The 14,236-nt window shown below is 36.4% G+C and overlaps 2 protein-coding genes and 1 long non-coding RNA gene across 3 annotated transcripts in view; 1 reads left to right on the forward strand and 2 right to left on the reverse strand.

Annotated features, from left to right (window-relative positions):
- Positions 1-6,930, reverse strand: part of MFSD14A (major facilitator superfamily domain containing 14A) — a 29,217-nt gene extending 22,287 nt beyond the window's left edge. The window contains exons 1-2 of the mRNA XM_036235151.1: positions 6,716-6,930; positions 1,837-1,932 (exon numbers count right to left, since the gene is read on the reverse strand). Coding sequence (XP_036091044.1) covers positions 1,837-1,932; positions 6,716-6,799 — 180 coding nt within the window. The 5' untranslated portion in view covers positions 6,800-6,930. The remainder of the gene's footprint in view (positions 1-1,836; positions 1,933-6,715) is intronic.
- The window catches only part of SLC35A3 (solute carrier family 35 member A3), a 42,211-nt gene continuing 29,811 nt past the window's right edge, over positions 1,837-14,236 (reverse strand). Inside the window, exon 8 of the transcript XR_001595467.2 lies at positions 1,837-1,932. The gene's annotated coding sequence lies outside the window, so the exon portion shown is untranslated. The remainder of the gene's footprint in view (positions 1,933-14,236) is intronic.
- Positions 7,018-10,426, forward strand: LOC118612922. The gene is made up of 2 exons (XR_004955279.1): positions 7,018-7,186; positions 7,697-10,426. It is a non-coding gene; the product is annotated as an uncharacterized LOC118612922 (long non-coding RNA).

The raw sequence follows: 14,236 nt of genomic DNA on the forward strand, positions 1-14,236 counted from the left end.
CTATACATGCATCAAATCCTGATGACAAATTATGGAAACATCACAAAAAACTTTTTTGATGGCTTGCTAAGAGCTTACACAAAATTTAAATCTCTCTGCTAGGCTAGTGGTTGGGCTGCCCATAACCTCAACAACCTAAAATATGGAACCACTTACAACGAGCATTCCCAAGATTGAGCACTGGGACAAAGCAGGCCTAGGTTCAAATACCAACGCTACTGTTTCCTATCAAAGTAGCAAGCAAGTTGCTTAACTCTTCTAAATCTTAATTTTCTCATCTGTACTACGTTTCTAACAACCTACTCAAAGGTGGTTCCGAGGATTAAAAGTGATAATGTACATAAAGTGCTTAGGACTGTGCCTGGGCCCATCATCATATAAATGTATGTGGACTGTTTACTATTACAAAACTCAAGTACTTTAAACCACAGGACTGATGACCCACCAGATTTATGTGTTACAGTGGTATTAGACTATAAACAAGCACAATGGAACATGAGGAAAGCTAATATAAAGGTGTGAGACCACACAGTTATGATGGCATCTCTGTAGCTCTTGACATCAAATTATTGCAATATAATGAAGCTGCAAGAGTCATAATGAACTTGCATCATCTGATGAAGTTCCAAATCAGTGTACCTGGTTTATAAAGTTAGAAAATGTGTACATTAATGTTTGAAAGATTCCCATCAGAAATTATTAAACAACGACAAAAAAAATCACCTTCAAAAAGCCCACTTTCATTTATTTTAAAAATCTATTTATGCAAAACTGATGAGCCATTACAAGTAAATGAGCTATTTCCTTCTAAATAGAAAAAGATCCCAATCAAAACATACTCAAATGAACATTCTTATAATTACATGTCAGAGAATTGTTATTAATCACAAAACTATTCTAACTTGCAATACAATGTTTATTACAAAAGGAACTGTATTTATTTGAAATTTTTTCTTCTGAATCTTTTTTCAGCAAAACTCACAAATTCATATACTCAAAATAACTGTTAGACATCCATATTTCATGTAGATACATGTAAGAATCATGAATCCATGTAATAAATATGCCAAGAAATATGGAACATAAATTTTCTTAGACTAGTACAATCTACTTATATGATCACTCCATTTATAGACAAGCTTTTTGTAAAAGCCTTTTTTATGCAACAACAAACTTATTAAAACATAAGGAAGTATACTGCTTTAAAAGTCTGTTCTGGGATTTGGTAGCTGTATGTTTATCTTAATCACATTTTTCAAGATAAATACTTCTGCCATTACTCTTTCCTTTGTTCCATTCCTCTTTAATAGGAGAAAACTAACCAGGCATCTGAGTTGTCAAGCTGGCAGTGAGGTCTATTCTAAGGTTCCAAACCTGGGAATGTGGGTAAAATCAGTTTAGGCTTAGGAAAAGAATCATCTCCTACATGGTTATCTCTGCGTCCTTGGCTTAAACTAAAAGATGTTTGTATCTGGAAAATGCAACTATATGAATGAATCTCAAAATAATAATGCTGACTGATTCAGGTCAGAGATATCATCTCTCCTAAGCCTGTCACAAAGAATCCTTTCATCCAGATCCAAAGAGAGAGGTGGCTGAGACGCTGTTTAAACATGTCCAGTGTTCACCTGGAGAATCACACCTGTCTGGCACCACCCCTTCAAAAGTAGGGGAGAAGGTTGAAAAATGCGACAACTAAAGCAGTAAAATACAGTACTGAAGGTTCAACAATATTAGTGGGAAAATTAACCATGGATATTAAAAAGAGCTGTCTTTCCCCCCTAAAACTGTAGAGAAAGAGGTTTTAAAGTTAGTGATAAGTTAAAGATTACTTACCACCAATGTGGGTGCCGTCAATAATCCCCAAGCAAAAAACTCCAAAAAGATGACGATAACCGCATGATAAACACTAGGAGAACCTATTCCTTGAGGCTATAAAAACAGATTTTTAAAAAGTTAACAGCACATAAAATAAGAGATACCAGGAATAAAAATCTGGTGCTCTGCTTCTTGGGGCATATTCCAGTATTTCATGTTGAACAACCAATGGAGAGAAGTCTTCTCCTTGGCCCACCAGTACTACTTGTGGAAGGATATATTTGGAAAGGACAGTCAAAATTGTAAAAATGTCCCACAAGGTAAAAGAATAGCAATTTTTATCAGGATAGCTGGGTAAATGTTAAGTTTCATGTTGACATTTTACAAATGAAACACCAATTTTACTTTGTTCTGGTATTTCCAACAAAGCAATTCACAGATGCCTTGTTTTCTAACCTTTAGTCATTTTACTGATTCACTTGTGAAAAACTGTACATTTTTACTTTGTCAGAGATGCAGTCCCACAACTGTATTCACAAAGCAATAAAGATTATATTTAAAAAGCAAATGAAAAATCGTAAGGGAAATTCTACATTTGATGATACAAATGTAATTCTTCAGCTTTTAGCCTCTAACAGTAATGCTTATAAACAATCTGGTAACACGTGGCAACAAAAGTGGGGACTATATCACACTAAAAAGTTTTTGCACAGCAAAGGAAACTATCAACAAAACGAAGACAACCTACTGAATGAGAAGATATTTGCCAATGATATATCTGATAAAGGGTTAATATCCAAAACATATAAGGAACTTATACAACTTAACAGCAAAAAAAAACTAACATGACTAAAAATGGGCAGAGGACCTGAATAGATATTTCTCTAAAGAGGACATACAGATGGCCAATAGACATATAAAGATGCTCAATGTCCCTAATCATCAGAGAAATGCAAAACCACAATGAGGTATCACCTCACACCTGTCACAACGGCTATCATCAATAAATCAACAAACAAGTGTGGCTACGATTTGGAGAAAAGGGAACCCTTGTGCACTGGTGGTGGGATTGTAAATTGGTACAGCCAGTATAGAAAACAGTATGGAGATTTCTCAAAAACTTAAAAAACTAGAACTACCATATAACCCAGAATTTTCACTTCTGAATATTTATCCAAAGAAATCTAAAACACAAATTCAGACAGCTATATGCACCCCTATGTTCACTGTAGCATTATTTACTATAGCCAAGATATAGAAGCAACATAAGTTGTCAATAGATATGACCGGATAAAGTAGAAGTGGTACAAGTATACAATGGAATATTACTCAGCTATAAAAAGGAAATCCTACCAGTTTTTGACAATATGGAGAGACCTAGGGGGTATCATACTAAGTGAAATAAGTCAGAGAAAGAAAAATACCATATGATTTCGCTTATGTGTGAAATCTAAAACAGAAAATAAAAGAACAAACAAAACAGAAACAAACTCATAGATACAGAGAACATTTTGATTGTTGCCAGGTGGGAAGGGGATTGGGATATTGGGTAAAAATGGTGAAAGGGGATAAGAAGTACAAATTGCCAGTTATAGTCATGGGGATGTTAAATACAGCATAGGGAATAAAGTTAATGATAATATAATAACTGTAAAGTGTCAGATGGGTACAGACTTACTGGGGTGAGCACTTCGTAAAGTATGTAAATGTGTAATCACTATGTTGTACACATCTGAAACTAACATAATATTATTGTATGTTGACTGTAATTGAAAAATAAATTTTTTAAAAATTAAGCACTTAAAAATAAAAAGACCCAATATGAAGTATTCTAAACTGTCAGAATGTACTTTTAAATTCAACTGTCCTAAATGGTCTGCACTGAATAAGAAATCATCAAAACATTACATACATTGAGACTAATTAAAAACTATTTCTACATATTTCTTCAAAAAGCAACTTAACAATGTCACGGTACTTTCATCAGTAAAATGGTACATAAAAGATTAAATATCTACTAAATTTAATTCATGAAACTATTCTTTACATACATATTTATGTTCTTTTCAAACTGAACAACTGTTCCTACACTTCAGGGAAGTATGAGCCCTTTTGGGAATCTCTCTAGAAAAATGTATTGTGAAAGAAAATTGTGCAAACAACTTCAGGGGAGCAGACCCAAATTAAGAACTCCTGATATAGAATCACACACCTTACATAATTTACCCTAATGGTGTACTCCTCAAACAGACAGCCTACTAGTTAGCCTTATGCTGGCTTCAGAGACAACACTGAAACAGAATTTCAAGAAAAAGAAAACTTTAACTTATGGTTAATCAAGTTTGTTCAGAATGGTTCATTTCCTGCAACTGTTAAAAACCGGTAAATCTGTCCTAACTTTTTGACAAATCATTAACAACTAACTAGTTCTGTTGATAAATATTAAAACTGGCTGATCAGGCTTCCAAAGGTGTCATTAGCAGAAGAACAAAGCAAAATAATTTTATTAACATTGTCAAGCACTAGGAAGAAAACTGGAGGGGGTCACAGGTCAGCATCATTGGCCAGGGATGTGAAATACTGTTCAGAGCATGAACTGTATGTAGCCTCAGACACCTGACTTTGAATGAATTTACCCAATGGTGAAACTTACACACAGACTATCAAGTGGCAATTTCACTCCCTTTCTTAAAAAATGTGCACAGTGGTGGTAGTTTGACCAATCATAAGGAGAGAGGTCAAAAAGCAAATGCCATTTTAAAATCATTTCTATGACTTTATAAGTTATTCTTTTAAAAGTTATGTTCTTTATTTATAGCTAGAATAGATTAAAATACAAATGCTGCAAAAAATTACCCTGACGCTTATCGAAATAAAAATAACCTGATTACATATAGGAATAAAGTTACAATAAAAGATTATCTAGAAATGTGTTGATACACACATTTTCATTTTAAATATGTTTTTACCACTTTAATTCACATACTAGCCCTTGCAGGAATCAAAGAGGCATAAATGAAGCCACTATTCTAAAGGGGTGTCCAGTGCTCTTAGAACAGAAAGTGAAAATAGTATATCAAGATGATGATAAATGACAATACCCCCAGGCCCAAAGCCCTCCAGAAGTTTTCATTTATTCTGTGTGCCCCTTGAAAACATTGCTGGAGTAAAAATTGTAATTTCTGCCCAAAAGCAAGCTATGAATGCACTACAACTTTAATAAATAACAAGATAAATAAAAAAATAATAATAATTTCTTCCAAATTTCAAAGGATTTGCAATGAAAGCATCTGCTATCAAGTGAATCAAAACTCCAAAGAGAGATAACAAAACTGAACTTTATTATAAGGAAAAGGAAGGTGTGTTTCTTGAACTGTTTTATTTTTATCTTTTGCAAAGAATATTGATCTTAAAATAGCATTTGCTTTTATAAAATACAACCTTTTGCTACTTCTACTTTGTAGATTTTATGAAGAATTTATAATTTCAAGTTCTCAGAGTTGACAAAGGAAATCAGTATTCTTTCAAGCTATTTCTCTCTCCACAAAGTAGTTCCTATCCTACCAACTTGGTCAAGAGCCAGAACTATCCATACCTGATTTAATCAAATGTTTTAGATTTAGACAAGTATAGCAAAAAGATCTTAGGACTTAAATATTGAACTTTCTTCTTTCACTCAAATGTCAAATCTATGACATTTAAGATATATGACAGTTAACTGAGTATATTTTTGAAATTGTTTAATATGTCTCTAGCTTTCTAAATTTTAGCATATTGACTGGGCCATGTTCTGAAATGACAAAAAAAAAAAGTTATTTCAAATAAATTTAGCAAATCCTTAGTGGTAGCCTATTTACACATTTAGCACTGTGCCAGCAGTTGGTCAGGACTCTAACAAAATATAAACATGAAGTAAAAGGAACCATTTCTGCACACGTATTTCACCTTTCCTTTCTATTTCAGAATCGGATATCAAAGAATGCAACAAAGACCAGAAAGTGTAGCAATGGAGAAATTACAGCATAAATAAGTATAAGCGAGTTATTTTCAATTAAAAATCCTAGGTCCCCTGCTGGTTAACTACAGTACATTGCCTAAAGTTTATAGTGATGACAACTGTTTCTAAAAAGCAAAATTTTTCTTGCCCTCAATCTGTCTTCCTTTCAAAGTGTCTTCTTCTGATCCTCAGGCCATGATCGATTCCATTTGGTATTTTTTATTTTAAAATACACAAAGTGATTTTAAAACAACAGGGTGATTACTGTTTTTGAAAAAGAGCAGATTTCAGTCTAGGCCCAGGTGTCCTCCGTCACGCTGCTGACTCGGAAAAGTGAAGAGGATAGCCCACCTTCTGACAGTGTGAACCATTCTGAGAGCAGCTAAGAAGAGTAGGACACTAACTCAGAACCACGGGGAAGAAGAAAGCTATTCGCACTACGGGTCCCAGCGGGGTCGCCGCGCCAGATGCCACCCAGTTAGTAGCATATGGATGGGCAAAGACTGCTCCCAGCCCCTTCGAAAGCGCGGCGACAGCTTCGCGGGGCCTGGCGGCGGAGGCGAGGGGCTCGGTGGGTGGGCGGGAAGAGCCGGCGTCAAATGCTCCCAGCAGCGGAGGCGCACGTGGGGCTCAAGGCCTCAGGCCTCCAGGGGCTGCCGGAGGGCGGGCAGCAGGTGCGGGAGAAGCCAGCGGCGCCTCCCGGGGCACGGGCCCCGGAGGCCGCACGCTGGGCCAGGGAGGAGAGACTCCGAAGCCGAGGCCCAGGGCCCGAGACACCATCGCCGCGGATGGGGTGGGGCGGCGGGAGCATTCAGGACCGGCCGGAGGCGGCAGGACTGGGGCAGAAAGAGGCTGGGTGGGGGACCCGAGAGACGTTCCCCGGTGCGGTACCCAGCTCACCGTGCCTCCATCCTTAATGATGATCTTCTTGGCGAGCATGATACTGCGGTTCGCGGCCCGTTTCTTTTTCTTCCCCTGGGTCATTTTACCATCCTCGAGTCCTGGCGCTGCTGCAGCCACTCCCGGGACGGCCGGCCCCAGCGGCGAGTGCCGTCCCGCCACTACTGCCGGGCCAAGCCGCTCGGGGCGCCCGCCGCCATCTTGAGGGCCCGGCCTGCCTCGGGCGGCGCGTCACATCGTGCGATCGGCCGACGAGCCCGCCCCGCCCACGTGACGCCGCCCCACCCGCTCGGCTGCTCCGCGGTCGTGGCGCTGGGAGGAAGCCGGGAGGGCAGCGGTAGGGCAGCGGGAGAGCGTCCCGAGGCTGCTGGCCGCCCGGAGACTGCTTTTACTACGTTCACCGGCTCGCTCAATCCTCAGACAGCCCTGGGCTGTAGGGACCGTTAGAGTCCCCTTCACAGGTGAAGAAATGTAAGTTTCTGCAAATTGTCTGCTCAGGGAAATAGGACTGACAAACGGTTGTTGCATTGGAATTCTAGCCAGGCATCCTCAACTATCAGTGCTCTTTCCAACTGTTTTCTAAACAAAACGGGAACCGAAGGGGACAGTTGAAATCGTTTGATAGAAATAAGGGTTAAGTGAAGGAGTAAAGGTAAACTGATACTTCAGAAATAGTCTTGACCTTCTGGTCCTCCTAAGCGCTCTACTGGAACACGCCTAGTCCAGCTCCCTAGTCCAGAAACCTTTTTCCTGTTCCCTGCCAATAAAAATTTACATAACCTGTCACACTTTGTAGCCCACTACCTGTTTTGCCATGTTGTTTAAAAACCAATTTTATTGGTGGGAGGGGTGGGTGGTGAATTGCTAGAAGAAACAATTGACACAAATTGGAATACGAGCTGCAGATTAAAGTATGACGATGTTAAGTTTTGATGTTCCTAAGTGTACTGTGTTACATAAAAGGATATCCTTTTCCTTAAGAAACATACACTGAAGTCTCAAGGAGTGAAGGGATGCGTGCTGCCTACCCTCAAATGTTTAAGAATCACACGTGTATATATATGTGAAGAGGGGAAAATAAGAGTGAAAGCAAAATGGTAAGATGTTAAAAATTAGTGAATTGGGGTATGGTGGTTTTAAGATATGTTCACACATTCGATGATATTCTTCTCTGGAAGAGGTGGAGTCTAATTCCCCTCTTGAGTTGTGGGCTGGGCTCAGTGACTCTTCTAGGCAATAGAATAAAGAAGTGACAGCACAGACTTCAGAGGGTAGGTCACAAAAGGCACAACATCTTCCTGCTAGCTTTCTATCATTCACTCTGGGCTCAAGTCTGGGGGAAGCCAGCTGCCATATGGATACTTAAGCAGCCAGGTGTCCAGAAATTGAGGCCTCCTACCAACAGATGAGAGTAATCTTGGGAGCACATCCTCCAGTTCTTGTTAGGCCTTTATCTAACTGCAACCCCTGACAACATAACTAACTCCAGGAGACCCTGAGTGAGAACCACCCAGTGTAGCCACTCCTGGTTTCCTGACTCAGAAACTATAAGAGCTTTGGAGTAGTTGTTACATGGCTATAAATAACTAATACACAAGGTAAAGAGAATGTTCTTTGAACGATTCCTGCAACTTCTCTGTTAGTTGGAAAGTATTTCAAAATAAAATGTTTTCTGTTCCTTCTATGTACATAACTGACTAGAAACAGAAAACAAACCAATTTGCATAGAAAGAAAGGAATTTAGGCCTGATAGATAATTCAAGTTACATTTTCCAATCAAATGATAAACTTATCATTTGTTTTAAACTATTATCTTGTTGAAACATTTTAGTTGAATTTTAACTTGAAATTCTTTAGAGAAAGTAATATGAGATAGATTTAATAAGTGAACCCCCCATATCTTGTTTTAGATGATATTGAGGGCTGATAAGATCATTTACTGTGGTTATTGTTTTTTTTATAGTCCTTCAAAATCTTTCTTCATCCAGCTGCACCAATTTTACCTTAAGAACTGATTATTGACCATTCATTCAAGAAAAACATTGAATACCCATGTTTGTCAATTTTACTAGATACAGGGGATACATCAATAATAAGATTTTATCTACATGGAGCTTGCATTATACTGCAGAATACAATTATAAAACAAACAAAGATAATTGCAGATTATGATAAGTGCTGTTAGAAATGATGTAATAAGAAATTTAACACACACCTAATGTCCAGAATGTCCCAGGTTTGTACTAGAATAGTTGCAATATTAAATAATAGAGATGAGTCTTGTTCTAACAGACTTATTGTATATATACTGTGGCTTTGTGATTTGGGTTGTGAAGATTCACAGACTTGGGAGATTGATATGTCAGGGTTTTTTGGTTACATTAAGAGATTGATATATCAGGGTTTTTTTGGTTACAGTCAACAGAAACTAGCACTAGCTTACATATGCAAAAGGGAATGATTTGGAAAGATTTTGGTAGTTCCCAAAATTAGTTAGGTGGCCAAGAATCAGGCTTGGAAACACACAAGAATAAGGGTTTGGAAAGATGAGAACACTTCATGAGGCACCTTGGAAGGGAGAAGGATCCCTTAAAAGGGCAAGTGGCTAAAGAAACAAGATTGTATCACAGAATCCAAAACCCCCAAATGAACCATTTATTAAAAAGAAACTGTTCATTACACTAACAGAAGAGAGCATTCTTTAACTATGAAATTCAGTCACCACATCCCTTAGCCCCTCCCTTCCATTGAACCACCTATTTTTGCTAATCCAAGAAAATTCAACACATTTTTTCAAGAACAGAAAAAGCCACCAAAAACCTTACAAGGCTTCTATAGAAAGAATAAAATGCAGGCTTCAAATATTGACAATAAATAGCGGAAAGATATATTCAACATTCCGATACGAATATCATTAAATAAGCACTTGCAGACATAAAAGGATTCAACAAATAAAAATTTCAAAACAACAGAAAGATCTGAAATGAGAGTTGATCAAACTCAGATAATATACGGAAACAAAATAATCTAAAAAATGAAAACTACAGGGTTCCTAAGAGAATAGATATAAACGAAAGTAAGACGCAGAGGAGAGGAATAAATCAGCTATGAGAACAAAAGACGGGAAAAAAGGATCAGAATGAAAATGATATGAAAAAAATCATCTGGACTTCCAGGCAAAAAAACGACAACAACAAAAAACAATTAACATTTTCGGGGTGGGTGGATCAAGTGGTGCCAGACTTGACAATAACACTAGTCAACACGACAATAAGGCAGCACTTCAAAAAGCTCAAGGAAAAAAAAAAAAACTCAAGGAAAGTGTGAGCTAAGGATTTTATATCTATTCAAGTATAAAGGAGGCTCTAAAAGAAATTTTAAACATGCCAGAATTGGGGGAATACTGTATCTACAATCCCTCCTTGAATACTTTACTAGAAGAGCTTCATCCAGCAGAGTTGATTAGGGAGACTTATGCTAAAGTAGTGGTGGAAAGGATTAAATATATTCAAAATATTTTTAATTTTATAACAAAGACAGGGACTAGAGTGAGAATATAGTGTGTAAACAATGTACTAATCAAATAGAAAAAGGGCAACTAAAAATTAGAAGATGGGTGAAAGGAGTAGCATACGTAGCATTGGTTCATTGGTTATCACAAAGGCAGTTAGATGGGAGTCCCAGAACATCATTTAAAGATGGCAAAATAAATAGTAGAAGCCTAGACAAGCAAAAAGGGGGCTCTAAGACATTATGTTACCAGTATACATGTAACCACTAGAACATACAAACCTTTCTAAGCAAAAAATTTTAAAAACAAAGAATACATGCTATCACATAGTGAAAGAAACACAGAAAGAATAGCAATATACATAATTATTTTTCAAAAATAAACAAACTAGAAACTAAAGAAAATAATCAACAATAGGAGGGGGTTAAGAATAGGTTCTCCATGACAGCTAGACTTCTCTGAGTATGCTTTTTATATAGTTTTAACTTTGAACCATGTAAAGGCTTCACATATTTAAAAAGAGTAAAAACTTTAAATTCTAAAATTGAACACAAATGAACCAATCCTATGACACTGATAAACAGACTTCCACTAATTTTTTAATGCAATACTCTGACTATACATCCTTACTAGGCTATTATTCTAAGGAGAGAACTGCAATGAAACCTTAAATTTTATTCAGTATGTTTACCATTAGTAATATTGATATTATAATGCTGAAACATAAACTACATAATAAAACATGAGCAAATACATGAATGTTATTTGGAACCAATATTTTAACTGAAAGAGAAAAGAGAGGCGAATATAAAATGAAAAAACCTTGTAATACTAAATTTTAATTGTAAGTATCAATATGCATTCATGATCTCTTAAAAAAAATTATTTCCTAGCTCTGGCCATTGAATTGGGTTAGAAGCAAATGGAGTCCAAATCTCATCCTCCATAAAAGGAACAGGGCTCCTTGGAGAAATAGCTGATATTCCAGATTTGAGATAGGAGGAGTACAAAGTGAGCCTGGGACATCTTGTCCTGGAAGCAAGGAGGAACTCACACTAATGTAGTTATGCCTAAAAGACACATGAGGTAGTTTGCAGTGATTTCCACTGGCTACTGGCTCACAGTATGAACATAAAAAGCACCGTGTCTATAATTGACAATATAATACATTGAGTAATTTGAAAACATAGTGATAGTTGAAAAAAGAGGGGCATTGAGGAAAAGGAGGGAAAAATAGTCTTTTTAAAAATAAAATGTAAACTAATGTAGAAAATTAGAGAATTAAAAAATTTTTGAATCTCAATGCAGTGAATTATTCAGTTAAGAATTATTAATAGATGCTAAAGCCACTGAATAAATGGAAACAATATTCTCATTGTACCAAAACATTACTCTAGAGATTATTAATTACTAAGGGGGAAAAATGACCTTTACAATGAAAGATCTGGTAGTCACCACCTTGACCAAATCACTGATTAACACCATTAATGAGACAATCTAGAATGATGTCTTCCCATGTAATATGTCATGGGGGAGGTGGGCCCACATCATGAGGAAACACGCATGGGGGTACAAGGAAGGGTCTGCTAGACTAAAAGACAATCTAAAACAAAATACGAACCTCCACTGAACCCTGGTTCAAAACCAAAAAAACTGTAAAAAGTCATTTTTTGAGACAATTGGAAATATCCGAATATGAACTCTGATGATACAATTGAATTATTTTGAGTTTTCTTAAGTATAATGGTATCGTGTTTGATTAGAAAAATGTCCTAATTTTTAGAATATATATGCTGAAGTATTTAAAAGTAAAATGTTCTGATAAAGCTAGTATGGCAAAATGTTAATAACTTGAATTTAGGTGGAGAGTAAGTGGGTATGCCATTCTTTCAAGTTCTATGTATGTTCAAAATTTTTCAAAATGAAAAGCTGGAGAAAACGTTTTAAAATTTTTGAATGTCTTTAACAGGCCTACTTTGTGAGAACATGTGGATAACCCCTGAATTTTTCAAAGCTAACGTGGCACACTCTGACAGCATGAATGAAGCCTTTAAAATAGTAATAATAAAATAGTAATAATATAAAGCAAATGGATACAAATAATATAAAGTACTGGAAAATTTGGGCATTATGTTTATAATGTCCAAAGTAAGCTTCAGGTTTTAAAATTCTAGAATCCATAGCAATACTTTTGAAATAGTCATAAAATGAAACATGGGCTCACCTCTGTCATGATTTTTTGTAGTCAACCAAAAAATATTACTCTACCTTTGCTATACTATTTAGAAAACCAACTGAAGCAGCTTGAATATATTAGAGAAAGCATTTAGCATCATAATTTTTAATTGCTGTAATTACTATCCAAGCAGAATAAAATAGAACCTAAGAAAACTGTCCTAAAGGAGAAAACTTAAACCCTCAATAATTGGAAATCATGCCTGAATATGCAGTATCTTTTAAAAGGGTAAACATATAAACAAAGAAATTCACTTAAAAATATACCAATGAATTCGGATTTAGCACATTTAACTAAACCCCTCACTCCACATTTAAATCACATTTTAACAAGAGTACATTTTCAGATGATTATTCCAAAACACTATAACAACTTTAATCATTCTTTTAAACTTTTTAAACTTCTTCAAAAAGGATGGAACTATGTATCTTGGGTAAACTCTATTTCCAAAGGAAAACCGTATTATTTTTAAAAAGTTATTTTAGCATATTAGAAATCCTAAAGGAATAAATGTAAGTAAATGCATAAATGAAAAACAACTGATTAGATCCAATAGAGGGCCGATACTTCACCCTAGTAAAGGATGACCAGAAATGTGGACCTAATAAACAGGGACGCCCTACTGTGAGCCAGAGTAACAACTGGATCAGTCTTAGTTTATTAATTCTTCTTTGTAAAAGTGATAGTTAATGGTAATTTAAAATTAGCTCAAAATTGTATATTAATACACAGCATAAAGTTTACAATTTTTAAATTTATTGATCTTTAAGATATTCCAGCATTAAAAGTTGTCATTAAACATCAGAACTGAAAATTAAATGAATACCGTATGTGCTATTTAGCTTTGTATCTGATTATAACCATGTTTTTCTACCATTCAGTCATGTTTAATTCAGAATCACTTGACAAAATTTCTGAAATTAAACATGACAATGTATAAAGGTCTTTTTAAAAATTGTCATTGCTTGTGTCATCCTTATTAGTTGAGGAGAATATGTATAGAGAGATGAATGGTCACTTTGTAGTAAGGAATTTGGCCTTACCCATGCAGAGAAAGTACTGGCCTACATCTTTAGGAGGTCCCAGTGATAAGAGTGTCTTTGTTATCCCTGGTTGGCGCCTCAGACCACACCTGATAATTTATACTAACAAGGTGACTCAGGGTGAGCCCCTAGAGCCTGATGTTAGCTAGATGTGTGAAGAACTGATCAATCATGCCAAGTAATAAAGCTTCAATAAGAATCTGACAGCAAAGCTTGGGTGAGCTTTCCTGTTGGCAGTCCTCTTTGTGTACTATTATACGCTGTGGCCAGGAGTAGATAACACCGTCCATGACTCAATGGGGAGCAGACAACTTGGAAAGGATGACTAGTGTTTGGCTCCTCTCTTAGATTCAGCCTTTGTTTCTTTTCCTTTGGCTGGTTCTAATTTGTATCCTTCTTCTGTAATAAATGGATTGTGAGTATAACGGCTTTCAGTGACTTCTATCTTTCTAGTGAATTATCAAACCTGAAAGTGTGTTTGGGAAACCCCTGAATTTGCAGTCACCAAGATACTCTCCACTATAGTAGAATTTCAGATCTTTGGAATTTGAAGGTAATTATTTCCTCTGTGCTATTTTCCCTTCTGGAGTGTTTATGTCATCAGTCCTGCTTGAAGGAATTCCCTTTTTAGGAACAGTGAAAGACTGTTATGATTACTACTGCTGGTCATTATCTGACTCTGCTGAATTGTAGTAACTGCTATAAGATTTAGAATGAGGTGTATTTGCATA

Source organism: Rousettus aegyptiacus, unplaced genomic scaffold, assembly GCF_014176215.1.
Source record: "Rousettus aegyptiacus isolate mRouAeg1 unplaced genomic scaffold, mRouAeg1.p scaffold_m13_p_17, whole genome shotgun sequence".
Taxonomy (NCBI): Eukaryota; Metazoa; Chordata; class Mammalia; order Chiroptera; family Pteropodidae; genus Rousettus; species Rousettus aegyptiacus.